At 33.7% G+C, this 27304-nt stretch overlaps 1 protein-coding gene across 2 annotated transcripts in view; it reads right to left on the minus strand.

Moving 5' to 3' along the window:
* The window catches only part of LOC110030388 (pentatricopeptide repeat-containing protein At5g15010, mitochondrial), a 31748-nt gene extending 16011 nt beyond the window's left edge, over positions 1-15737 (minus strand). For both annotated transcript variants that reach the window (XM_020733075.1, XM_020733074.1), the window contains exons 1-2: positions 13915-15737; positions 13654-13731 (exon numbers count right to left, since the gene is read on the minus strand). In XM_020733075.1, the coding sequence (XP_020588734.1) occupies positions 13919-15637 (1719 nt within the window). In that variant the 5' untranslated portion in view covers positions 15638-15737 and the 3' untranslated portion in view covers positions 13654-13731; positions 13915-13918. The remainder of the gene's footprint in view (positions 1-13653; positions 13732-13914) is intronic.
* Between the last annotated feature and the right edge of the window lie 11567 nt (positions 15738-27304).

Below are 27304 nucleotides of genomic sequence, written 5' to 3' on the forward strand. Positions count from 1 at the left end.
AATAGAAGAAACATACATTGGGTTGACCAATATAAAAAAAAAAAAAAGGTAATCCATGTTGATTCTAGCACCTCAAACGGTAATCCATGTTGATTCTAGTAGCACCTCAAACCATGAGCTAGAAAATATACAAAGGCCAAAGAGCACCTACGAACTGATTAACCACCTTATCAGCCCATTCGTAAAGACGACCATGATCCTTGATGCTTTAAATATTAAAGTCTTAACCTTCAATGGGAGTCTAGATCCTATAGTCTACTTAAATTGGGAATCTCATACAATCCAAGTTAGAGGAGGAATGTTATGTCATGGTTCAAAAGGAGAAATCAGCAACTTAGATATTTTGTACAAGGCGAGACAGAACAAAATGTAAGCCTCAAAAAGAAAATTATAGAAAAACTCATAAAATTATTTCTAATTCCTAAAAATGCCATAAAAATCAACAAATATTTAAAAGAAAAATTAAGAACCTACAATCAAGATGCCAAAAGCCATTTGTGGGAAAACTCCCTGAATTTTTTTGTTTTTTTTGGGTGTTTGATAAAAGACAATAGGAGGCCAAACAACCTCCATATGGTTTTAGACAGACTTTCAAAAATGTTTACTCCAATCCCTTGCAGGAAAATAATAACTGACGAGGAGGTGGCCAAACTCTTCTATCAGCATAAAAAGGCATACTTCGAATTAACTAGGACCATTGTCTAAAAGATATATCCAATCCTTGAATGGGTTCTAGGAGGCCTTATGAGCCATGGCAGATAAGAGAGTAGAGAAGCATCATCTTCCATCCACAAATTGATGACCAAACAAAGGAGATAACAAGACTACAAGCATTTGCAATGAGAATAGAACAATAAGCATCCAAAAGATGATTGTGTCAAGATCATCTGCCACAAAACCTGTGTGATCCCTTCTCCATCACAATCTATTGATGGTGGGTTTGAGGTGATAGAGAGAGCTCAAGTTTTTTTAGAAACAATCCCCAAAATAATGCATTGTTGGAGAAGCAACTAAAAGGGGGGCCAATAAAAATACAGAAAGAAAAAAAGAAGATATCACCGTCATTGTGTCTAAGTCAGCTTTTATATAAAGAATCTTGCTTAGTTAAATTTAACAGGAATCTGCCCAAACAATAAGAAAATAAGTTAGAACCAATCCTATATGAGTCTTTTAAATTGCTTGCCAGTTAGTGCTGCAACCAAACATGTAGACGTACCAAGTGGTAAATGCATATAGTTTGATGTCTTCTGAATCATTCTTGATAGAGGCTTCAAATGAAATCCTACGTACTACAGATGAAAACTCTTGGAGCATGAAATACCTTTAGAACTAGATAAACCTCTTGGAGCAAAACTACATGAACCAAAAGAGATATCCCACATTGGTATGTAAGAGATGGCACCTAGCAAAACTAAATGGAACACCAAGAAAGTTGGACAAATAACTTTCCCTCATTTAGAGATTTATTTCACAAGAATGAAATCTTTCCAACTAGGGAACTCTTGATCCGGGATCAAAATATGAAAACGGCAAGTCAATCTAACTATTCACTCCAACAAAGTAGAGGAGAAGAAACTTTTTTAAGGATTTGGGTATAAGATTATATAGAGATCGGACTAGAATTCTAGTCTAGTTGATAAGTTTTGAGTTTAAAAATTATTTGGATAAGTTCGTGGGTGAAGTTTTAAATTCAAAATCAGAATAAATTATGTCATTTAGCATGCTTAGTTTCCTTTTACATTGAGCACCTGTTTTTGAATGAAATTGCACTTTAAGGAAGAGTATTTTCATATTTTTATTGCAGGTATAACAGGCAGGAAACATGGAGCGAATTGGAAGTTGAAACGGAGCATAGCGGATGCAAAATGAAGAACAGGGTAAACCAGCAGACTGGTGCCTAGGCGTCAGCTTATGACCCCATCCCAAGAAATCCGAGAAGATGACGCCTAGGTGCAACAGACTGGCGCCTAGGCACCAGAATTGTCCTGTTAGTTTCACTACGCCCCCATGAGTTATTTGACGAATCTGGATGGTTGGAGAGGCTCTTTCTGGCAATTCTAAGTCTTGGAATTCTCCATAAACACCAATAAATCGTAAATAGGAGTAGGATTTAGATAATTTCACTTGTTCTAAAGAGATTTGAGAGGGAAATTCGAGAGAATCTATATGGGCTTTACTTCAGCATTATATGCAGTATTGTGGAAAACTGTCCTTAGAATTTGCTTCTCTTTTCAGAGAGCAAAAGCTAAACATCAAGTTTAATATTGTTCGATTTCTATTGTAAACCTTATTTGGTGAAATTGTTTGGATTAAATGAAATTTTTTATTTGTTCAATATGTGTAGTGAGTAGATTTTTTATACTTTTCTCTTGTGACTGTTAGGTTAGATCAGTAAGATCATTAATGTTATGGAATTGGTTTTTATTGCTTAATATGATGAATATTCTTCTAGGCCTAATTTACATTTTGTACTTGTCATACAACTTATTAAAATCAGTTGTGACCCATTAAGACTCGAGAGAGCATGGCAAAACAACATAGAATATTCACATTGTTCAAATGGCTGTGGTGAAGTAGTCACGCGGCAATGCAACCTAGGGAGGTGTGTTTTGATAGGGTTAGAATGAGGAGTTTCTAGGGTGACATCCGAAAACAAGAGACAAAATTTGAATCATACTTGTTTATGCACTCGAAATAGAGTAAATGAGTCTTATGCTCCTTTTATCACTATAACATCACAATTCATTGTAGTAATACCTACAGCCTACCTAGTAATTCACAAGAAAAATGTACTCTTATCAATCTTAAATTTCACCTAACTAATTGATCTAGTCAAATTTAACTTAGGTATAGAAACGTAACCTAGGATTAGTTATTAGAAAAACCACTCTTAACGACATTCCAAACTAAGACCTGAAAGTAGTAGACTAGAACTTCGCCTTAAGAATTATCTACCTCCCCTTCCCTGTGAGATCGACATTCCGGACTCAATAGAGCCACATATTATTAAAACGATATGTATACTTACGTGAGAAACCTTAATGAGTAACAATACCTAATTTTAAGAACTCAATCAATTTGTCAGGAAGCAGATCGAGTTTCTGATGTCTTTACCAGGACTTATATAAATTATGATAATAGTTGGGGCGGATCAAGTTTCCGGCGCCGTTATTGGGGAAGTAAGTGACGACAATAAAAAATTAAGGAGAATTTTAGTTGAACCTATAAGACTTAAATTTGAAAATTATAGTGTGATTATCTAGTGAGTTTAGTTAGTTTGTGTCAATTTAAAAGAAAATCTAAAAATACAAAAATATTTTTAGAGTGCTTGAAGTGTTGGATATCTTTCCTATTATTTAACTTTTTAGAATTGAGTGCATAGTTCAATAGTTCAAGACCTTGAACCCTATGACCCACAACTAGAGAGAACTTTTAGGAGAATTAGTAAACAGAAAATACGTTAAGAATTTGTTGTAGAAATGGTATATCAACAAGTTAAGAAATTTTCAGTCTTGGATCATAAAGCTAGTAGACCTTTGAGGGATTATGAGAACCCTATAATTGATGAAATTCACTTAAGTATACAAATCCCCACCGTCGAGGCTAATACTTTTGAACTCAAGCCAACAATTATTCAAATTGTGCAAAATAATCAATTTGGAGATCCCCGTCTTAACTTACATTTAGCGAGTTTCTTAGAACTTTGCGTCATATTCAGGTATAATTATGTCTCTAATGATGTCGTTAGACTTAGACTTTTTTCGTTTTCACTGAGGGATAAAGCCAAAATATGGCTTAACTCATTAGCACCGGGTTCAATAAGAACGTGGGGGGATTTAGCCCAAAAATTTCTAGCCATATATTTTCCACCATCTAAAACCGCAAAATTGAGGAATGATATCATGTCATAATGTCAACATCATGAATCAATTTATGAGGCTTGGAAACGATTTAAAAAGCTTCTAAGAAAGTGTCCACATCACACTTACCCGATTGGCTTATTATTCAAAGCTTCTATAATGAATTAGTTGGATCTCTAAGAGCAATCATCGACGCTGTTGTTGGAGGTTCACTTATGTCGAAAATATATGAAGAAACTTATTCTCTAATAGAGGAGATGACCACCAACAACTTTCAATGGCCCTTTGAGAGGGTAAATCCCAAGAGGGTAGCGAATATTCATGAAGCAGATGTGCTAACTATTGTAACTTCTCAGGTAGCAGCTATTGCGAGAAAGTTAGACCAATACAGAGTGAGTTATTCTCAAAGAGCCGCAGTTATTGAGGAAAATTCATTTGGACAGTTGGTTGACACTAACTCTTTTGAAACTATCCATGAGATAAACAATCACTCAAATAACTCATATTCCAATTATTACAACTCAAGCTGGGAAAATCATTCCAACTTTAACTGGAATAAAAATTTTAAAGGAAGAAACCAAATGTGGGGAGATAATCAAGTTAATCTTATATGTAATTGGACTAACCAGGGTAATTATAATGTTAGGCCTTCTTTTCCTCTTGGATTTAACTCCAACCAGTTCAAGGAGAAGAAGTTATCGTTAGAAAAGATTATTATTCAAATGGAGAGTTAGCTGCAAAGCCAAAGGGATGTAATAAGGAAAATAGAAAACCAGCTGGAGCAGATTGCTAACTCACTTAAAAATCGTCATCCAAATAAGAAGTGGAAGAGAATTGGAGGATATGATTCAAAAGAACGTTGAGTTGGGAAAAGAGAAAGAGGAGAGCAAAAGACCAACAGAAAATTTTTTTAAAGAATTAGAAAAGCATATTTCTTCAGTCAAGATAAGTATAGAAAGACCAACACCACCATTTCCTCAGAGACTCCAAAAAAAAATTAGACCAACAATTCTCAAGATTTATAGAAGTATTCAAGAAATTAACTATAAATATTCTTGTCGAGACGTTAGAGCAAATGCCCAGTTATGTGAAGTTTATGAAGAAGGTTGTGAACAAAAATAAGAAGTTTGAGGAACGTGCACCACCTTGCATTATGAGGAAGATAATTGAGCATATAATATTGCTCATAAAAGTGCCTCAGGGGGAAGAATTGGAAGACAACCTTAGAAAAAAGAGTAACCCAGTAGAATTTGATCCAGAATCTAAATCACCTAGGGAGAATCCTACCCAAAATTTAGGTGACCTTGAATTATCTTATAGGGATTCATTTCTTATAACATGTAAAGGAGACATTAATATGAAATAGGAAAAATCATAGGGAGAATATTGGATTTAGAAGGAACCATTAAGAACATGAATCTGAATTGATCCTCTACATGCCATCAAAATGATTGTTATAGAGTTGAGAAGGAAAAGTTGCAAGAAAAAGTGAAATTTGAGGATTTAGTAGAAATTTCAAGATTAGTAAAAGATTGGGTGATTGATCGGGGATTACTAAATTGAAATTTTAATCTGGGAATAATTCTTATTTGTCGAGCTGACCACATTAAATCAAGCACTTCTTAGGAGGCAACCAAAGGCACATATGTGTTAGTTTGTTTTTGAAGTGTAACTGTTTGTGGTGTGTTGTGTCAGTTGATTGTGTGGATTGAATTATTTGATGTTGTTTGTAAATATATTCAGTAATTGTAGTTTCATTGTAGTATTGCTGTTATGTTGATGTATTTCCTTGATATTTGTTGTACTGGAACTTTAAATTTGTCATTATTTTAAATTTTTAATAATTTTGGACAAATATAGTTGGTTGTTTTTATATTTATATGCTTATACCTGCATTTTTATTTAGACTTTATTCAGTTCAATTTATATTCTAGCATGTGTAGGTTAGATTTACTTTCTATTGATTGTTTTGTCCTGATGAATACTTGAAAATATTTCGGATAGACATATGAGATAGATTGTATTTCTGAGCTGTGTTTTTTCTTGAGCTGTGATTTTTCTTCATGCTTATAGTTTATTGAATGTTATTAATTTTAAAAAACAAGTTTGGAGGGAGAAAAATCTTTTAAAAGTTTAACCTTATTTGTCCTAAGTAATCTACATATTAAATTGATATCACTTTAAAATGACTTATAGTATGTGATATTACCTTCAGGGTACAATAATTTTGATTTTAGGGAGGTTATAGTATAAACTTACTTAAGATTTTAGAAAAATATGACAGTTCTAGAGTTGAGGTATTTTGTAGGAAATATAAAGAAAAATAATTTTATTATTTATGGTAAAAACAAAATTGTATTTTTGAAAAACTAGGATTCTTAGATTTACACTTTTTATAAGAATTGAGTCAATTAAAACCTATTTTCAAACTAATATGCACGAATATCAAGTAAAAGAAAGTAATGATTTTTTAACTTTAGGAGAACGATAGATAAATTCAAAACTATTAAAGGCAGATCCATATATAGTAATCCTCACATAAAAGTAGGAAGGATTGAAAAATGATTCTAAAAGAAAAGCAAAAAGAAAAGTAAAAAAAATTAAAAGAAATAAAAAGTGATGAGAAGCTTAATCAAAAATTGGTTTCACTGGAACTTTCTTAAAGGGAAAGACTTAGATACAATCATAAGCTTATTCTTATTTCATAAAAATATTAATCAAATCTTTACTAATATAGTGTTTTAAATTCTGTCTTATATATTTCTAAGAATCCCAAGTTTGACAAATTGTAATTAATTTTGAAATGAATAAAAAATCAGGATTCCTAAATTGAATACAAGATATTCTTATACCCTAGTCCAAGCCTGATTCACTAGAATTTCTTCCAAGTTGCACTATGACATTCTTGAGGCAAAATTGTAGGAAATCCTGAAGATACTCACAACCTCAAATCAATATATTCAGTTTTTAAAGTTGTAGTGTTACTTGAGGACAAGTAACGTTTAAGTTTGAGGAATTTTGATATATCTTTTAGCATGCTTAGTTTCCTTTACATTTAGCTCCTGTTTTTTAATGAAATTGCATTTTAAAGAAATGCATTTTCATGTTTTTTTTAAAGGTATAACAGGTAGGTAACATGGAGCGAATTGGAAGTTAAAACGGAGAGAAGCGGAGGCAAAATGGAGAAAAGGGTAAACCAGCATATTGGTGTGCCACCCCCCTAGCGCCATGGCGCCAACTCCTGGTGCCTAGGCGCCAGAACAGTCCTGTGCGGTTTCAGTACGCCCCCGAAAGTTATTTGACAAATCCGAATGGTTAGAGAGGCACTTTTTGGCATTTCTAAGTTCTGGAATTGTCCAAGAAAGCCAACAGATCATAGATAGGAGTAGGATTTAGATTATTTCACTTGTTCTGAAGAGATTTGAGAGGGAAATTAGAGAGAATTTGTAAGGATTTTACTTCAGCATCATGTATAGCATTATGGAAGACTTAGCCCTTGAAATTTGCTTCTCTTTTCACATAACAAAAGCTAAGTATCAAGTTTAAAATTATTTAATTTCTGATGTAAATCTTATTTGGTGAATTTGCTTGGATTAAATGAAGTTTTCTATTGTGTTCAACATGTGTTGTTGGTAGATTTCTTATGCTTTTCGCTTGTGATTATTAGGTTAGATCTGCAGGATCATCAATGTTATGAATTTGTTTTTATTGCTTAATGTGATGAGTACTCTTCTAGGCATAATTTATTTTTTGTGCTAGTCATACAACTTGTTAAAATCAGTTGAAACCCATTGGACTCGAGAGAGATGGCGAAACAATATAGAATATTCACATTGTTCAAATGGCTATGGTCAAGTAGTCAGAAGGCAATGCACTTTAGGGAGATGTGTTTTGATAAGGTTTGAATCAAGAGTTTCTAGGGTGACAGCCGGAAACAAGGGCCAAAATTTGAACCATACTTATTTATGCACTTGAAAGAGGGTAAATGAGTCTAATGTTCCATTTGTCACTATAGCATCACAACTCCTTGTAGTAATACCTAAAGTCTACCTAGTAAACAAGAGAAAAGTACTCTTATCAATCTTGAATTTCACCTAACTAATTGATCTAGGCAAGTTTAACTTAGGTATAGAACCGTAACTAAGGATTAGTTATTAGAAAAAATAATCTTAACGATATTCGAAACTAAAAACTGAAAGTAATAGACTAAAACTTCGCCTTAGGAATTACCTACATCCCCTTCCTTGTGGGATCGACATTTCAGACTCAATAGAGCCTTATATTATTGAAACGATACGTATACTTGCTTGAGAAACCCCAGTGAATAATAATACTTAATTTTAAGAACTCAATTAATTTGCTAGGGAACAGATCGAGTTTCTGGTGTCTTTATCATGACTTATATAAATTGTGATAATAATTGGGGCTGATCAATAGGTTATGGTGTATTTATTGATTAATCTGCAATTACCTAGCATATTAGTTGTAGATAGGGTTCTCTATCTTGTGGAGTTTATTTAGAATTAGATTACATCTTATCACATATTATAAATCTCTATAAATAAAATTAATTTCCCGCAATGAAATCAAGCTGAAATTATTCGCAAATCATCCTCTTTATTCTATTTTCCTTTCATCCAACCACAACTGCACCACGTCAATAGTGTGTTTCTATAGCCAATTCTATTTTTTTTATTTTTCACTTAGTTTATAGTGAACAGAAAACTAGCTTGAACTATTATATTTGCTAAATAGTCATTTTGTTAAATTTATAAATCCCCAAACACTACTACCATGTGCTTCCTAATCCAAGAACATTTAAGTGTTGTCGTGGCCTCTCAGAAAGGAAAAAACAGCACTTGTTTGAGTACTTTTATGAAACACTGTTGTTGTCGGGCCCCAAACCACGGAGGTAAAAAGTGGAGGGTTGTGTTAGGTAATTGACAACCAGCGTAAAATTTTTGTTGAAAATATCATGACATGCATCCTTTAAATAATTGTATAAATGCTAGAGCGTCCCCTAAAAAAGATATGTTGTATGACCTAAATACAGTGAGAAGTGTGCAAAAGCTACTACATTAGCGCTCGGATGTAGAGTTAAATAAGCAAGAGTTCTCACATTTATGACGAGGACGTGTAAAAAAGTTAATCCATGAAACTAATATTGGGATATCTTGAAATATAAGTACTCTGATAGGTTAATTAATAGAATTAGCCGGTATTAAAGTTTATAGGAAGATAAATATCTTATGCATTCAAAAACTAAATGAGTTAGAGAAAAAGCTAAAGAGATTGATATCTTAAGTTTTGAGATTTGGTATTCGTGTAAGAGCCGTGGTAGAAATGATGGTGTAATTATAGATAAGAGTTTCAAAGATAATTTTGTAAAAAATAATAGGATTGGAGATAGAATTATAGCCCTAAAAATTGTTTTTTATACCAAAATTCTTTACAAAATTAAATGAATGAGTTATATTTATAACTAAATGAGTTATAAATAGTTATGCTCCTCGATTAGGTTTAGTTATATATTCAAAAGAAATTTTTAGAATGACCTAGAAGAATTAATACAATGATACTCTTAAGAAAAGAAATTTTACTGCAAAAGATTTCAAAAGAGTGATTGAAGATTTTAGAAATATTCACGGTGGCTACGGTTTTAGAGTGATTAATTAAGAAGATAGAATCATATTGAATTTTATTTTAGCTTATAATTTTTTTATTGTTAATATTTTATTTAGCAAGATTGATGAGCATATTATTGTTTATGAGAATAAATCTAACAAAACACAAATTGTTTATGTTTTTATGAGAAAAAGTTATCATCGAAAATATAAAATTTGTAAGGTCATTCCAAGTAAAAATTTAAGCACTCAATATCGATTATTAGTTTTGGAATTTAAGATGAAGAGTTGGAAAGTGAAAAAATAATGAAACATTGTCCTAGAACTATATAGAGGACACTTAAAAAACATTTAAACGTATTTTTTATGAGAAAACTTCAAAATTTTATGATTTGCAATGTTCCTGAAAAAGCTTATTCAGTAGGATAAAATAAGAAGCACTATTAAAGAAATGACAAAATATTCACTTGAAGAATCAAAAGCATAATTTTTTTATAAATAAAAATAGTTGATGATGAAATAATAATATGCAAGAAAAGAAAATATAAGAAATTTTGTTATAAAAATTGGTTTAAATGTAAATATCATAAAGAATTGAGAAAAATATAAGGTAAATGTAGGAAGTCTAACAGAAATATTTGTAATGCTAAGAATTATATTTTTAGTGATATTTATAATATATAATACTAAAGAATGTGAAAGATATATGTATAAACTAGCCAAACAAGTGAAAATAAAGAACAATTTAATTCAAGTACTGTATTAAATATGAAAATCAAGAAGTACATTCTTAGATGAAGATATTTATCATAGATGCGTGAGATATTTAGATAAATTTATTAGTTAATTTTTTAAAATATAATCGACTTTAGTGATCTTAACATCATTATTAATAATAATTTTTATTTTACCATCGCATTAGTAAAAAAGGAGTTGAGAAGTCTTTAAAAAACATCATGGCTGGAAAATCAATAGGACCTCATGGTATCCCAATAGAATTGTGAAAATATTTAGAAGATTTAGGAAGTTATTGACTTACTAAACTTTTTAATATTATTTTAAAAACTAAAAAGATACATGATTGGAGGGAAGCGTTGTTTGGTCCCCATTTTAAGAATAAAGCATTATAGAGGAATTAAGTTAATGTGTCATTTATTAAAATTATGGGAGAGACTTAGTGAACATAGGTTAATATACGATACAAAGAGTAAGAAGGATGGAAAAGTGCAGAGAGAGTAAGAATGATCTACATATAATTAGGAAAGTAGATGTTTTAGATTTGACTTGTGTTAAGAAAGTCAGAGGTAGACCTAGGAAGACTTGGGCTTATTGTATAAAAAATTATCTTAATTTACTAGAACTAAATGAAAACTAGACACTAAATAAACTAAATGAAAATATGACACTAAATAGAATGCAATGGAGATGATTCATGCATGTAGCCGACCCCACGTAGTGGGATTAAGGCTTTGTTGTTGTTGCTGTTGTCGTAGAAAAAGCTTTCGATAAGATTTCAGGAGTTCTTTAATGAGTTCTAGAAAAGAAAGGTGTTAGTGTGACTTATATTCAAGTCATTAAAAATATATATACTAGAGTTGTTTCTTGTGTTCGAACAGAAAGAGGATTGACCTAGTATTTTCTTACTTTAGTTGGATTACATCAAGGATCGACTTTATGCTCTTAATAGACATTTACGAGAGGATGTACCATGGTGTATGTTCCTCGCTAATGATATTCGATGAGAATAAAAGCACCCACTCATTTATGCGGGTGCCACAAATGCGCCCGCTCATTTACGTCGGCGCCAGAGACGCCAGCAAGTTTAGTCAACTGGAGAAAAAAACTCCCTCTGCGAACTGATCCAAGAGACCGTGCGAGAGTTTCTCGCCTCTTCTACACAAAGTGGGACTCCGCCCCTCTTATCTCCTTCGTTATATGCTCTTCTCCATATGGTTAGTATTTTAATATCTATTTTCTCGATTTTTCTTGCCTCCCCACCCCTTCTTTTTTGTGTGGGAGTTTCTTTTTCATTTTCTTCATCAAAGAGAGTCTATAAATTGGTGTTTTCTAACCGTAGGGTTCAGTTTTGGGTGGTTTTTGCATTATTAATTCCTATGTGGAGTCCTTTCGCTCATGCTAAAGTTGTATCCGAGAACAGGTGGTGCTCCGGCTGTATCCTGCTCAGAGATGCTATTGAATCCTTCCAATCTCCTCCCATCTTCTTCTCGACCCTTATCCTACCTCTTCCCTAGCCGCCCGCCACCTCCATCTCGCTCCACAGCTCTGTAGCCACCTCTACTACCACCACAACTTGTTGTTTCGACATACAGTCCCCCTCATTCCAGCACCAGTACTCCTCCGCACAACCACCAAGCTTGCCCAGTTCTCTGAATCAACTACCCACAATCTGCCACCCCTTGCAACAATCCTTGCTGTCCAGCTCACCTACAAACCACCAAACTCCATTCCAACCTACCAAACAACCACCCGACCTTCCCCACCTTTCCTTACCACCTTGCCGACGCCACCACGGTTTTTGGATCTCTTCCTACATCCCTAACCGGAGATTCGTATATTATTGTATTTCTTTTTTCTGTTTGAGTCATGTTGTAACTCTATTCTTATATTAATAAAAGTTTGTTTTTGTGTTTCGCTAATTCCTAACTAGTTCCGGTATCATTTGGTATCAGAGCTAACTCAACTATAGTCTCATCCTAGGATTTCCTAACATTACACCTGCCCAAGCCACCTCCACGAATTTTTTTTTCCTTCTGATTCCCAATCCTAGCCATGCCACCGCGGAGGGATACACCGGACATGACTCAAGAAGAGATTCAACGAAAAATTCATCATCTGCAGCAGAAACTAACAGAGCTGGATAACAAAAACCAGGAAGAAATTACCTTCGACCGTGATCTGGAGAGTGGAAGGGAAGACAGGGACGAGGAGTTGAATCCGTTTCACATGGAAGATCACAGTGACGAAGAATATCGATCACGTCATTTTGGTATCCAATATCAAAGGAGGCCAAGAGAAGAGACCCCTTATGGAGGTCAGCGGGGCTTTGACATCGAGATGAATCTCTAATAAATTAAGAGAGGCATGGAGCCCGATGAGTTTATCGAGTAGTTATAATCAGTTAAACAGATTTTCAAGTATAAAGACGTACCAGAGGAAGACAAACTAGTCAAGCTAGTTGCCATTAAACTGAAGAAGATGCCTCCTTATAGCGGAAAAAACTACAGCAATAGTGGAAAAGACAATCATATAATTAGCTAGGTGCTCCTAAAATTTTAGTTATATGATAATGTTTCATTCTATTTTATATCTTATAACTCCTCATCGTAAAATCTAGAACTAATAATCAATGTTGATTACTTAAATTTTCACTTAGAATGGCCTTAAAAATCTTGACATTCTCAACGATAGCTTTTTCTCATAAAGAAATAATAAATTTGTGTTCTATTAGATTCATTCTTATAAGTAATAATATGTTTATCTCTTTTCTTAAATAAAGTATTGATAACAACAAAATTATACGCTAAAGCAAAATATAATAAAACATATTCTTCCTTTAAAAAGCCTAATTTTTAAAATGAAAAAGGAAAAAAAGAAATTTCAACTTTATTGTTCATATCCAAGTCATTCATAAAGATTTCCTTCCATTATTCCATTTGTAGGGCACTACATTTGATCTGCAAGACACTAAGATTTGATATATTTATTTGATATGGATGTTGATCGCCTTCTTTCTCAAATGTTATTTGTGTCTCACATACATAAAACGTTCTCATTAAGTTGTATGGATAAAAAATACAATATTTTCTTAAACTTCTGCAATTTATAAAATGATTGTTTCCATCCAAATGTCTGCATTTTCAAACACCATTTGAATGGTATGAAACAACACAAGTTAAACGTGGTAAAAAAACAAAAGAATTGTGACCTCGCACACTTATAACCATAAATTCAAATACTTCTATATCATTTTCTTTTCCTTTCTTTCTCTATTCCAACATCATAAAAGAGAGCAAAAACCCATAGATTTTCATTTTATATTCAAGAAGGTAACACACAATTTAAAGGATTAGCCAATGTGCATAAGCTTCTCTAAAAACTACAAAAAAGCATAACAACTTGGGACATAAAAAATAAAAAAATAAATTTACCTTTTGGTTCTTCTAAATAGTCAAAGAAAATATCAAGCATAACTCTCTTTTTGTTTAACTTTGAACAAGTCATGCCATCTAAAAAACATAGAAGAAAGAATTAGTACTCAAGCATATAATTTGTTAAGTAGATGAGAGTAAATTGTTTGATTTCCTAGTACTGGAATGAAATACCATTCACATTGGACTGGAAAACAAGGGTAGGAGAAACATAAAATCACATTGCCTAGGAAACATGATAGGAGAAATATCATTGCATACCATTTTATCTGCAAAGTGAATATCCACGCTCCCTAGTGATGCTCCTTGTTTCTGGCTTTTTCAAAAAATTTTGAGAAAAGTGTGGCATGTTCTTTACATTTCTTCCATTCATCCCAATAGATTCATTGTTATATCTACCACTTTCTGAAGCAAGAATTTCTATTTTCCCTGCAGCTACTTTACCAGCAAGCCACGCTTCGATCATCTCCTCAGTCTTGGGTTCAGGCTCAAAGCCCTTTTCCTTCATCTCTTCATAATATTTGGAAGCTTCTTCTAACTTCCCATTTAGAAAGAGACCATGGATCAAAACTATATAAGCACTACGATCAGGACAAAGACCAGATTCACCGATCTCACCCCATAGCCTAAAAACACTATCATGCTGTTTCCACTTACACAATTTCCTTATGAGCATAATGTATGTATCCATCGCTGGTTTACAACTTGTTTGCCTCATTTGATGAAGTAGCTCAAACACCTCTTCTTCAGTCTTAAGCACATCAAAGAAAGCATGAAAGGTCCGTATTGAAGGAGTTACACCTCTTTGTAACATTTCATCAAACACCATCCGTGCCTCTTGGATTCGGCGAAATTTACATAAGGGTCTGATTAAAGAGTTAAACGTCACAGCATTTGGATCAATTCCTTTTTCCCCGATCAACTTAACAAGATCTTTGGCCTTATCAATACTCCGTGCTTTAGCAAGGGCATACACAACAGCATTATAAACCTTCAAATCAGGAGCAACACCAAGCTCCTTCATCTGACTGAAAAGCTTGGTGACATCATTGAGATTACCAGCTTTCGAGTAGCAGGATATCATGCACCCATAAGAAACCACGTCCTTCTCAACCCTTCTTTTCTCAAATTCCCTCCAAAACCTCTTTGCCTCTCGGACGTATACTAGAACGTTGCACCATCCATTGAGCACAATGTTAAAGCTTTTAGTCTCAAAAGGGAAAGTACCTTCGTTGCACATGAGCAGGTGCTCAGCATCCTCCACATTCTTATACCGACAGAGCGCACTGAGGAGGCCATGAAAATCATCAATCCCGACCTCAAGTCCAAACTTCTTGAAGGAATAGAACACACTTATGGCTCTTCCAACATCATGAATGGAAGAATACTTTCTTATTAGGATCATGAGAGTCTGGGAGGAGACAAGAGATGGCCTCCCAGGCATCGCGGCCCTCATCTCACTGACAAGAGACCAAGCCGTGTCGAACCTCCGCATCTTTCCAAGGATAGAGATCATAGAATGGTACTCTCTGACGGAGTGGGCATAGCCCCGCTGCTTCCCCGCCCAGAGGAAAAAGGTGAAAGCGGCAGACCAATCATTTCGGAGTCTGGAGAGGACCGCAGTCACGAGCTCCGGCGAGACCGAAACGCCGCATTGCTCCATCTGGCGCTTGGCTTCTGCGCTATTGGACCCAAATTCACCAAGAGAATTGATCACTGAGTCTACGTCCTGGAGAAGATGGTCATCCTTTAGCGTTTCGGCGTCGTCTTCATTGCATGCGTCATCTAGTGTGGGGTTTGAAGAGAAGGATTTGGAGATAAAGGGAAATATAGGGTTTTTGATGGGAGGAATGATGCGCATGCGGGAGTGAATTGTGATGCTGGTGGTGGGGTTAGGGTTCTGAAGGCGGAAGGCTTGATGGGATTGAGGATGGGAGGAGGAGACGTGCAGCAGCGCAGCCCGGCGTAAGCTCCTCCACCACATGGCACTGAAACTTGCTTGGATTGCGTTAATGCAACTACACCGAGGCAACGGTGGTTAGTTCACTGACGAAACGAGGCGCGTAAAATTACAAGCATTTACATCATACCATCCAAATCTAATGCATCTACGTGTCCTAACATAAAAAAATTATTGTTTATATTTATACCAATCAAATCTTTCACAACATATAAAAACTATCTCTATTTTATTTTTTAAAAATGAAATGCACTTTTTATTGCATAAAAAATATGTCATATATGTAAAAATTAAAGTGTGTCAAATGTAATTGCATAAAAATTGAGTGATAAGTATGCAATTTTCTAATTTTGAATTCAACTTTTTTTTAAAGAAGCTCTCATGACAGCTCCCCTTCTTCTTCTGTTCTCTTCCTAAGTATAAATATTTTGATTGATCTCTCGCTCCTCTTGCCAAGCTATGGTCTCTGACATGGAATCATCTTCCTTCTCACCCTTCTCCTCTAAAGCCTCTTTTATTTTAGGGAAACCTCGATGTCTCACCTCAAAAGGCCTTCTATGCTCCTAATTTCCCCTTCAAATTTCAATCTTTTTTTTATCCCATGTAATGAATAAGTTGTTTTTCTCAAAGAAGAAATTGAGGAAGGATCATAACAATGGAATCTTGTCATAATTGGATCTACATGTGGGAATTTGCCTTTTATAGTAAATATCTTCATGCCATTGAAAAATTTTGGAGCTTGTGACGTTCAATTGACCTTATTTATCCTGCAAATGTTTTTTTTTTTTTTTGTTTAAATTTACTTGCGTCGAGGATTTAAATAGATTTCGCTGGTGATCCTTGATTTATAAGTCGGAGGTCATTCAACTTCAAGAAATGGACTCAACACATAAAAACTATTAACGAATTATGAGGTTAGTATTTTTCTTATTTTGAAATTTTTTTTTTATTTTTTTAATATTAATTTCTTCTTGCAAGAAATTAATATGAAAAGTTTTTTGCTTTGATTTATTAATTTCATTGATAATTAGTTCTTTAGGATTCGAAATAATTTGATATTTTATTTGGTTAGGAAACTTTTTAAAAATACTCCTATAGATTTTTGGAAAGAAAAATTCATTGTGTTGAATTACTATATGAACATAACTTTAACAAAAAAGATATTCCAACTAAAGCAATGTCATGTCAAATGAATGAACATTATCTCAATCTGTGTAAAAAAGAAATAAATGAATTATTAGTAAATCATATTATTCTTAGAGTTGTATAGTATTCTATGTTGAAAATGCTACAAAAAAATAACAAGAAAAACCAAGACTCTTTTTTGATTTTAACCTTTTTATAAATTACTTAAATGGATAAGATATCCAAATCCAAATAAAAAAAATCTATTAAATTTCATAAATAATATCTTATTTTCTAAACCTTAAATTTGAATATTGACAAATTCAAATAAAAGAGCAAGATCGACATAAAGCAGTTTACTATTTCTTGTGGTCATTATGAATGGAATGTAATGTTATTTGAACTTCAAAAGATTTTTAATAAAATTTTTTATCCTTGTTATTAATTTATTATTATCTATATTGATCATATATTTTATTTTTCGAGTACTATTGAACAACATATTAAGCACTTAAATACTTTTAAATGGATTTCTAAGGAAAATAAATTAGTTATTTTAGCTCCCAAAATTAAAATATTCCACACTAAAATTAGATTTTTAGGACATAATATTTCTCTTTTATAATCTCTATTCATCACAGTATTGAATTTGTTGACAAATTTTGTCACATAATTACTGATACAAAACAATTTCAGTGATTTTTAGGAGCTTTAAACTAAGTTGTTGATTTTTTATAAAATTCTTGCTTTAGATGATGCACCTCTTTTTGATCGACTTAAGAAATAACCTCCAGTTTAGTCTCGTATTCATACTACAATAGTTTAAAAATTAAAAATTTAACTTGCATTCGTCTCGCTGATCCAGCTATTTTTAAAATTATTATGAAACTTACAAATTATATCATATTTTTCTACGAGAATAATGAAAGGATTAATAAATTTATCATTATACACAGTCAGTGATTTATAGAGCTTACCAACTCAACCCGACTTCAAGTATAAGATAAAATTTAACCATTTTTATTTAAAATTTATTTTATTTCTACATATATGAGTTCCTTAGCAAGATTTAGCCCTTCATGGCTCAAATACTAAATTGCATCTCAGGAATTTAGTTTTAAAAATTAAAATAAAAAAGTGCTACACTATTATTAAAACACAACTTTATATATATTAAAATAAAAACTTATAGACTACAAGAAGGAAGAGTTCTACGATGCATCCCTTACAACTTCGTTACAATAAAAATGAAATTTAGTCCTTGCACACATCAACACAGAATACTACTGACATATATAAAGCTCAGGCAAACCAACGAACTCTAAAATTCTTAAGTAGAACATAATAACAGATGAAATTACAAAAGCTTAAAGTTACGTACGTTGGAAAGAGGAGGTAGTGGGGAGCACTTTTGAGTTGGTCGTGACTTTTATATTTTATTTTGATTTTCGAATATCTTCTTTTGGTAGCTTTTGGATCATGGTGGGGCCACCATTAAATTTCGTCTGTCAGATGGAGATTCTTCTTCTAGACTATTATCATCTGTAAATTTTCCCAATTGTCAGATACCTCTTCACTATCCATTGATACCTTGTCATCTACTTATTTTGTAATTCATTTAAAACTAAAATTCATTTCTGAAGGAGGAGGAGAGAAATTATATCTTACTTAATGTAGAGTTTGATGAGAATATAACTGAACATTAGTAAATATTCATTAATTAATTCTTCTTTAACCAATCTTTCATAAGTCAAAACAAAAGGAGAATTAGAAGTAGATGGTAGAGATATTCTAGCTAGGGATATGGATCATCTAGGGTTAAATCGTACTTCTACTTCTCCATCAATTTTTTGAATAATCTGATCTATTTCTTAATTAATAATTGATTTAGGATTAAGGCCCAAAGGAATAATCCAAAAATCTGTAAAAAGTAACTTTATTCCATTTAATAACTCTGTTTGTTGTTTTATTTGAAGCAAGTAAATTTGTTTCTATTAACATAATACGATCTATAGATTGAGCTATCTTCGTTATTCTAGGACATAATGTATTCATTACTTTAAAATGTATTCTATATATTAGAGTGATTGTTTCAGATCCCAGAAAAAAAATCATAACCATGTATTTGTATTTGAAATTTTACTACATCAAACAAATTTATATCGGTTAAGGATAAGCTTAAATTTGGATATGTATTAAAATAACTTGAACCATGACATAAACTTGGGTTGATTTGAGGTTGAGTCTCAAATTGGGTTGATTTGAGTTAACTTGATTTGGGTCAAGTTAACCCAAGGATTGGGCTAATTTAGATTAAACAGAGTTAGGATGGGTTAGCCAAGTGGTTTTGTTAAATTGGGTTAACTTGAGTTAAGTTGAGTTGAGGCAGTGGTTCCGTCAAATAAGGTTAACCTGAGTTAAGTCAGGTTGACCCAATAATTCTATTATTTTAGGTTAAGCCAGGCTAGGTCAAGTTGGACATGTGGTTTAGTTAACTTAGGTTAACCTGAGTTAGTTCGGGATTACTGGTGATTTACTTGATTTAGGTTTACCCGAGTTAGTTCGAGTTGACCTAGTGATGCGCGATTTTGTGGCACATTGCAAATATCTTTTAATATTACAATACACACACGGCAGCACAAATAGTAAATATACAGTTCAATCCTAATAAAAAAAAATTTGTATAAATAATTTTACCTTTTAAAATCTTTAAGCTGCCAAACCGTAATAATAATGCAAGTATATGTATCGCACAAGTAATAAAGGGCTCTAATGGAGCCTAAGTATCAATCTCACGGGAAGTTGGAAATTCTTATAGTTATAATGCAAAACAGAATATTCCAACAATGAAACATAAGTACGCAAAATAAATCTAAAGTAAATTAACTGTATGTTAATTAAGATGCAGTCAAAAGAATTAATTAACTAAGCTATTTACTAAACTTCAAAAGTAAACTTATAAAGACTAAGCAAAGTTTTGTAACGAAGACATCAAGTTTAAGAAAGCATCATTCCCATTTACAATGAGTTTATGGATTGTGAAGTAACTAAAATAATTTAAAATACATATTAAATTGTATTGTGTCAAATAGGAACAATCTTATTATTTACTCTCTAAGAGTGCATAAAAAACATTGACTAATTCAGAGTTTGGTCCCTAAATCCGTGTTTAGGTTAAGAGGATATTGGCTGCCACTCCAGAACTCTCACAGCTCCCTCCTCTGAGTGCTAACAATCTCACTTTAGTTTCCAAGCAACTGGACCAAATTGGGGATTTTAATCTGTCACCTTAAAGTCTCCAATTCTTCGACCATCAAATTATATTTTCCTATTTATTTTGCAGTTCTCACCGATGAAATTAAATGTGACTCTTATCTTGTTGTAGAAAGCATGACCCTTTTAGATCTTATGTTTCTCAATAAATTTTAACATTTCAATTGGCTAGATCAAAAAGTAAATGAAGATCGTAGTTCGAATCATCACATTTTATTGACATTTAAAACCTTACATAACAAAATTAATTCTTCACAAAACCATATCTCTTTGTAGGGAGAAGAATAAAGAAGACTACTCAGAATTCATGAGAAGGATACGATAAAACATAGATTTTATTTATAAAAATAAGTTTACAACATAAAGAAAAGAAAGAACACAATTTATCTCACACTCTTTATCAAATTGTAATTCCCTTTAAGCACTTTCTCTCTTTTCAATCACATTCAATTTTCTCTTAGAAATGTAATAAAGAAGAAATCTCTCACCTTCCCACTCCTCTTATAGCTCTAGAAGAAAATCCTCTCTTCTCTCAAGGCTTATCTATCACACCACCCTCTTCTCATCAAACCTCTCGCCCCCTTTTCTCTTCAAACCTCTCACCCCCTTTAATTAGGGTCAGTCTTCATTTCAAAAAGAATTCAAACCCTTTTTCCCAAAAGGCACACCTCTTCACACGAAGAGACAATTCTCTTCATCCAAGAGACATATCTCTTCATTCAAGAGCCTTCCCAAAGTTTCTACATGCATTGAATTACTCCATGGGGCATTTGAATTGATTGGAGCCTTCTAAAACCACTCAAAAATAGTCACTAACTACGTTACTCCATCTTAATTCATCTCTGGTGCTTTTAGAGCCAGTTCTGGTGCCTCTGGCACCAAACTACTGAAGTTCACATTGTTCTTTGGATTATGGCGCCTCTGGCACCAATTCTAGCGCTTCTGGCACCGCTTCTCTATAAAAGGGCACCCCTAGCATTAGTTTTTGGCGTCTCTGATGCTACTTCTCTGTATAATGGCGCCTCTAGAGTCAGGATGTTGAAAAGCTCCATTTTGGCTCTAAATTTTCTTCTTTTTGTTGCTTTTTGCTCTAAATACCTAAAAAAGATATATCTGCAACAAAACATGAAAATACCCTTCTTTGAAGTGCAATATCACCAAATTTAAGCATAAAATGAATACATTTAAGCATAAAATGAAAAATTTAAGCATAAAATGAATACATAAAATTACACATTATTTTGTTGTATCACCAAGGTTTATGGTTTAGGTTAGGTCTAATATGGGTTAGACCCAACATTTTGGGCTAGGTTCATGTTAGGTTGAACCTAGGTTTATGTTTTAGGTAAGGTCTAATATGGGTTAGAACCAACATTTTTGGTTAAGTTGGGTTTAAGATGGATAAACCCAACTTTTAGGGTTAAGTTGGGTTTAAGGTGGGTAAACCCAACACTTAGGGTTTAGTTAGGTTTAAGGTGAATAAATACAACCCTTAGGGTTAAGTTGGGTTTAAGGTCAATAAACCCATCACTTAGGGTTAAGTTGGGTTTAAGGTGCATAAATCCGACACTTAGGGTTAACACTTCGGGTTAAGTTGGGTTTAAGGTGGGTAAACCCAACATTTAGGGTTAAGTTGGGCTTATGGTGGATAAACCCAAAATTTAGGGTTAAGATGAGTTTATGATGGGTAAACCCAACATTTAGGGTTTGAATGGGTATAAGGTGGATACACTTAACATTTAGGATTAAGTTGGGTATAAGGTGGATAAACCCAACACTCTGGGGTTCAGTTGGATTTAAGGTGGATAAGCCTAGCATTTAAGGTTAAGTTGGGTTTATGATGGATAAACCCAACATTTAGGGTTTAGTTTAAGTCAAACAAAAAAGAGCTAAGTCCAGTTTAAGTTTTTGAGAACTTTAATTGGGTTGAGTGCAATTGGAAGTTCATTTAAGTTAAACTAATTGGGGTTAAACCTAACCTAGATCCGAGCTCAAATTAAGCTATACCCTAGGTCATAAGAGTAGTTTCATAGTTAAGATGATGAAAATGATGTTATGCCCGTTAAAGTTTTAATTTAGCTTAAGGAACAATTTGGGCCAAAAATCAATTTTTTATTTTTTTTTACATTTCTACCCTTGGATTTCTAATTTTTCATTTTATGGTTTTCAATGGCGAAAAACATTAGTTTAGGGTTTAAATTTATTACCCTAAATTTCCTAACTAATTCCCACTTTAATGTCCATTTTTTAAATTTTTATAATTGACTTTCAAAATAATTACAAAATTTGTGGAAATTAGTTATTTCCATTTCACGTACATTCCCTAATCTTCGAAAATTCAAATAATATTCCCAAGGATGGGGAGAATAATCCCTACAAATTTTATAATTTTTGGATTTATATTTAATTTTAATTAAAAAAATACTAGAGAGAGTATTTAATTAATTAAAAATTAAATATAAGTTATTTATTTTTAATTTTATTTTCATTATTTTTTCCTTGGTTTACTAAGTTTAGCGATATTTTGATTTTATTTTTGTGATTTTTCTGCACAAAGAAATGATTTTTTGAAGTTTATTTGGGTTTTCTAGATTTAATTAATTAAAAAATATTTATTTATCTACTTATCCGACGCGGCACCGGGTCATTCGATGGATGCTCTGAAGGCTTACGTGGCATATTTTTATATGAGGCGCTTTCCACGTTGTCATCTGAGGTGGCATCAATCTGAAGCTCCCCTCCTCCTCAGTTTCATGATATGAGTCGATCACAATGGTCCATTTCTAATATATGGAAATGGATGACATCCATTCATCATCCCCACAGGATGATAAATCGAGCACTGTCTGCAATCAAAAACTAACTTCTCCCTCATTTCTCCATAAAATATCTTTGGCTTTAATCCTAAAGCTTCATCCAACCTAGATGAACACATCTTTACGGTTGATCAAGCATGGTGTAATGATTTATTTCATAAAAAACCAAACCTGAAGCAAATTTCCATAACTTGTTCTAAGCGGTGTAATCATAATTTTAGGGTTCTTGGCCATACCTTCTCCCAAGAGGTGTAACCTTAATTGAATTTGGAAGACACAACTGTTGTGACCCCACAAAACTTTCCCTTAACTCAATTTGGATTGAAATAGAGTCTATCTATGATCTTGACTAAATGGTGGCTCAGTTTGGTTTTAGAATAAGTTAGAGGCTGTGAGAAGGCTTGATTTTGATTGAAGGAGCGACAGAGAGGCTCTAGGAAGCTTTTAGGATGTTTGAATTTGTGTTTTGGTGGATTTCATGCCAAACCCAAAATTTATCCTTTTCTTAAGGTGGAAAATTAGGGCATCTGAATGGATTTGAGAGGCTAAAAGGTTGGGTTTTTGAATGCTTGGTTATGGGGAGCAACTTTACTCTTGAGAGCAAGAGATTTTAGGGATTCTATGAGAAGTTTGGTCTTCTACTCATGCTATCAGGTTGGCTCTTTAAGCAGTCATTACAGGCTTTGGGAGAGCTCAACAGTGATTGAAGATGATTGGGTGGCTGTCTAGATGATTTCAGAGGACTTAAAGAATGTTTTTGGCCATGGATTCAAGCTTTTGCATTTCCTCTTATGTGCTCATCATGAAGGTGAGTATGGAGACAAGGAAAGCCTGGGGAAGGCTGTGAGGCCATTGGCTTGGTGTTGAGGTGGATAATGGGCTAGGGAGTGAGATGGCTTGACCACCCATGCTTATTCCAAAGGGATGTAGGGTGGAGGCCATGTAGGATGCCATGTGCCCTCCCTATCATCATTACTTGGACTAAGTAAAAAATTTAGGTTTGATGGGTTTTTAATAGCCTCTTTATGTAATGGTAGGTGGCATTGGGTCATGAATGAGCCAAGAAGGATTGACCATGGATGAATTTGGGCTTGGGCTCCATGGGTTGGTTTGGAAATTTTATTTAGGGTTGGTCTTAGATTAGGTCCATCATGACATTCCTTTTTAATTAATTAAATAAATCAAGGAATGTATAGAAATTAACCCTATAGTGGTTCAGTTGACCATATGGCTATTGAGTTGACTGTGTGGACCCATATGGATATGGGGTTGATCCTATGGTCACGGTATTGACCATATGTGCATAGAGTTGACCCCATAGTCATGATGTTGACCATATGGATATAGGTTTGACCATATGGACATGGTGTTGACCACATGGTCATGGGGTTGATTTTATGGACATTGTCATGACCATATGATGTAAAGGATAATTTGAAGGGTAATATGGTCAATTGGTTAATTGTTGCCCAAATTAGAGTTAAGCATAATTTTTTTGACCATCCTAAGGTGCCACTAAATTTTGGGTTCAAAAAGATACATTAGGGTTTTGGTTTATTTTTAGAGTTTGGTGGGGTTGGGGAGACCCCTAATGAGGCTAGGGATCAAGTTGGGTAGATCCCTCTCCTAAAGTGGATTTGGTGGTCTCTAGGGCTTTGAATGGGTTCCTATGGTTTTAGGTTGACTTTGGTAACCCTGAGCATGTCTTGCTCATGGAGACCAATTTAGGATCCTTAATCAAAATCCTAAACCAACCCAACCATAAGGCTAAAGGGTTTGGGATTGCCCTAATAAGGTCTCAAAAGTCATAGCCAATCTAAGGTCATGAGCAAAATGTGGGGTGAGTCCCTATAAAAGTGAGGTCAACAATAACCCAATTCATCGATATCTTTTTTATTATTGATGAACTCATCGAGGTTTTTTATGATTTTAGAATTATCATTAGAATTGAGTTCAAAATTACATTTGTTGTTATCAGTTATGTTATCACTAGAGACAACCAAAATGTAACCACTCTTGGCCTTATATAATCCTAAAGGGACAAACACAATTTTATAGAATCAACAGTTTGAGGGATTTCTCACCCAAATATGAAACTACCAATCTATGAAAAGTAGCCCCTACTCTACTCTCAAATGATTTCCCTTTACTTCTTTCGTGATCTTCTTTGTCTCTTGTCGAGATAGCTCTTCTAACACAATTGAAAGTCTCAGCTCAGTAGGTTTCAGACTTTGTATGGAAGCTTGAACTAAAGCAACCAAAATTTGGTTCAATATTTTCTTGTAAGACCTCATCCATGCCATACTCCATTCATCATCGGTTGCATATGGGTCAATTGGAATGATTGGATCAGCTAAAATCATATTTATGGAATCTTTTTTAGGTTCTTTTAAATATTATTTTGAGATCTTTATGTTCTCATTCTTGAAGTTTCCCTCGATTTAGTCTTTGAAACTAAAACAGTCCTCTATGGTATGTCCGAACAATCAGTGGTATGACCAGTACTTGAAGTGATCTTTTTATTTTACTTCCTCTGGCTTCTTCAGCTCACGCAACCTAAACTTGAGCTTCTTAACCAGATTTCAGAACTTCTTCCCTATTGCTTCATCCTTGAAAGAGTATACCCTATTCAATCCATCTATTTAATATGGCCTATGCTTAAATGATTGCTAACCATACTACTGAGGACTCTAGTAGGTCTGCGAGGCTATTCAGCTTATATCTCTAGTGGATGCTTGCCCTTGTCCACTGCTGTCATAGTTTCAGAATTCTTCTCAGAATTTCTTATTGTTTTGCTTCTCAGTTCTTTCTATAAATAAAAGTTGTTTTGATTCTTCTTAAAGACTCTCGACTTTGCTGAGTAGCTTTTCAAAAGTCTTGATCGTAAATTCTTTGAGTAGAAAAGCCACCTACCCATGAATAATCATCAACATAATCTTGATTGCATGTTGTTCTCGAGCCTGCAACTCACATTTCATGCTTAGATTTCTCTGTTGTAAAATTTAGCCCAGTAATGTCTCTGTCAGCCTCTATTTCCCTACCACAATATCACCTATAGTGACGTGGTGCTGAGCTCTAGAAAACCATTTAACAAAAAGATTTTCTAATTATGTGAATGTTTTTATTGTGCCCTTAGACAACTCCACATACCAGTCAAAGGTAACTTCCAAATGGTTGCTCACAAACTGATGAAACAATAGTGCTTCACTACCCTCTGCATTGCAGCAAATTGCTCAAAAGTGTGTAACATGTTGTCGCGGGTTACCAGACAAATCTAAGGTATTGAATGACGGTGGTACAAAACCTTCGGGATATTGTAAGTGACGTAGACTTCAACTTCCTCATACCATGTTCATCATAGTGAGATAGTTGAGGAAGTGTGGTAGCAATATTGTAGGCATTACCCTCTCTCGAGGTAGTAGACACTGGGTGAAACCTATTCCCTCTGAGAAGTTGTGAGGTCTCATGTAATTGTATTCTCTCCTGAAGAGGGATTTCAGTAAAATGACTAGTCTTATTAGTTTTCATTCTCTTTTTCTTAAGAATCATTTAGCTCATATTCCTCCTTTGTGTCTGAGTAAGTGGCACAAACCTTGATTAGACCTGATTTCAAATATAAATGATATTGAGGTGAAGGCAGATCTCGGCTAAGCTTCATGCAAAATCTCCTATCCTTTAGACAATGGCTGTGTGACAATAGACATAGTAATAATAAATTTAGTAGCAGTGACAGTGACAAATCTGCTATGAGTAGTAAAGACAAACCTAATGGGCACTCTCTTAACCTTTGCCTTCTTAAGAGAAGGGAACTTCTGACTAAACTTTAGGTCAAACTCAGTTAAGGGCTCTTCGATCTTTGCGGCAGTCATCTTCATTGCAACCTAAGGAGCTTTGCCAACTATTACTTTGATCTCATCAAATCTGGCTCCAAATCTAATCGATGACCCTTTGTACACGCATTCTTGTTTGCAAGTAAGTCTAACCCTCTGATGAATAAGAAGATTAGCTTGGGGGACAATATTTCTCTGTCATCCAAGAATTTTTGTGCATTAGTGGCATTCTATGCTCTATCTTTCTTGTAATAATTTCAATATAAATATTTAAATTAACGAATAAGTGGTGAACATGTAAATACATAAACAAAAGGAGGTAAGCATGTAAATAAACAGAGCAGAGAGAGATGGCATGAATGTAAATTTATTTGTTTTTTTATAATAGGTTAGACATGTAAATACAAAAGAGGAGGGTGGTATGCATGTAAAGCTCTTTTTTCTTATGTGAACTCATAAGAATTGGGTGGTATGCACATGTAAATTTTTCCCTGCCCTTTTTTTTTTCAAATGTGTTAAGCATGTAATTATGTATGCACTAGTGACATGCATAAATGTGAGAGTTTATATAGTAGGCATGTAAATCCATAAGAAAAATATATGGAATGTATAGAAATATGGAAGCTTAGATAATGATAGCATGCAAA

Source organism: Phalaenopsis equestris, unplaced genomic scaffold (assembly GCF_001263595.1).
Source record: "Phalaenopsis equestris unplaced genomic scaffold, ASM126359v1 Scaffold000711, whole genome shotgun sequence".
NCBI classification, from domain to species: Eukaryota; Viridiplantae; Streptophyta; class Magnoliopsida; order Asparagales; family Orchidaceae; genus Phalaenopsis; species Phalaenopsis equestris.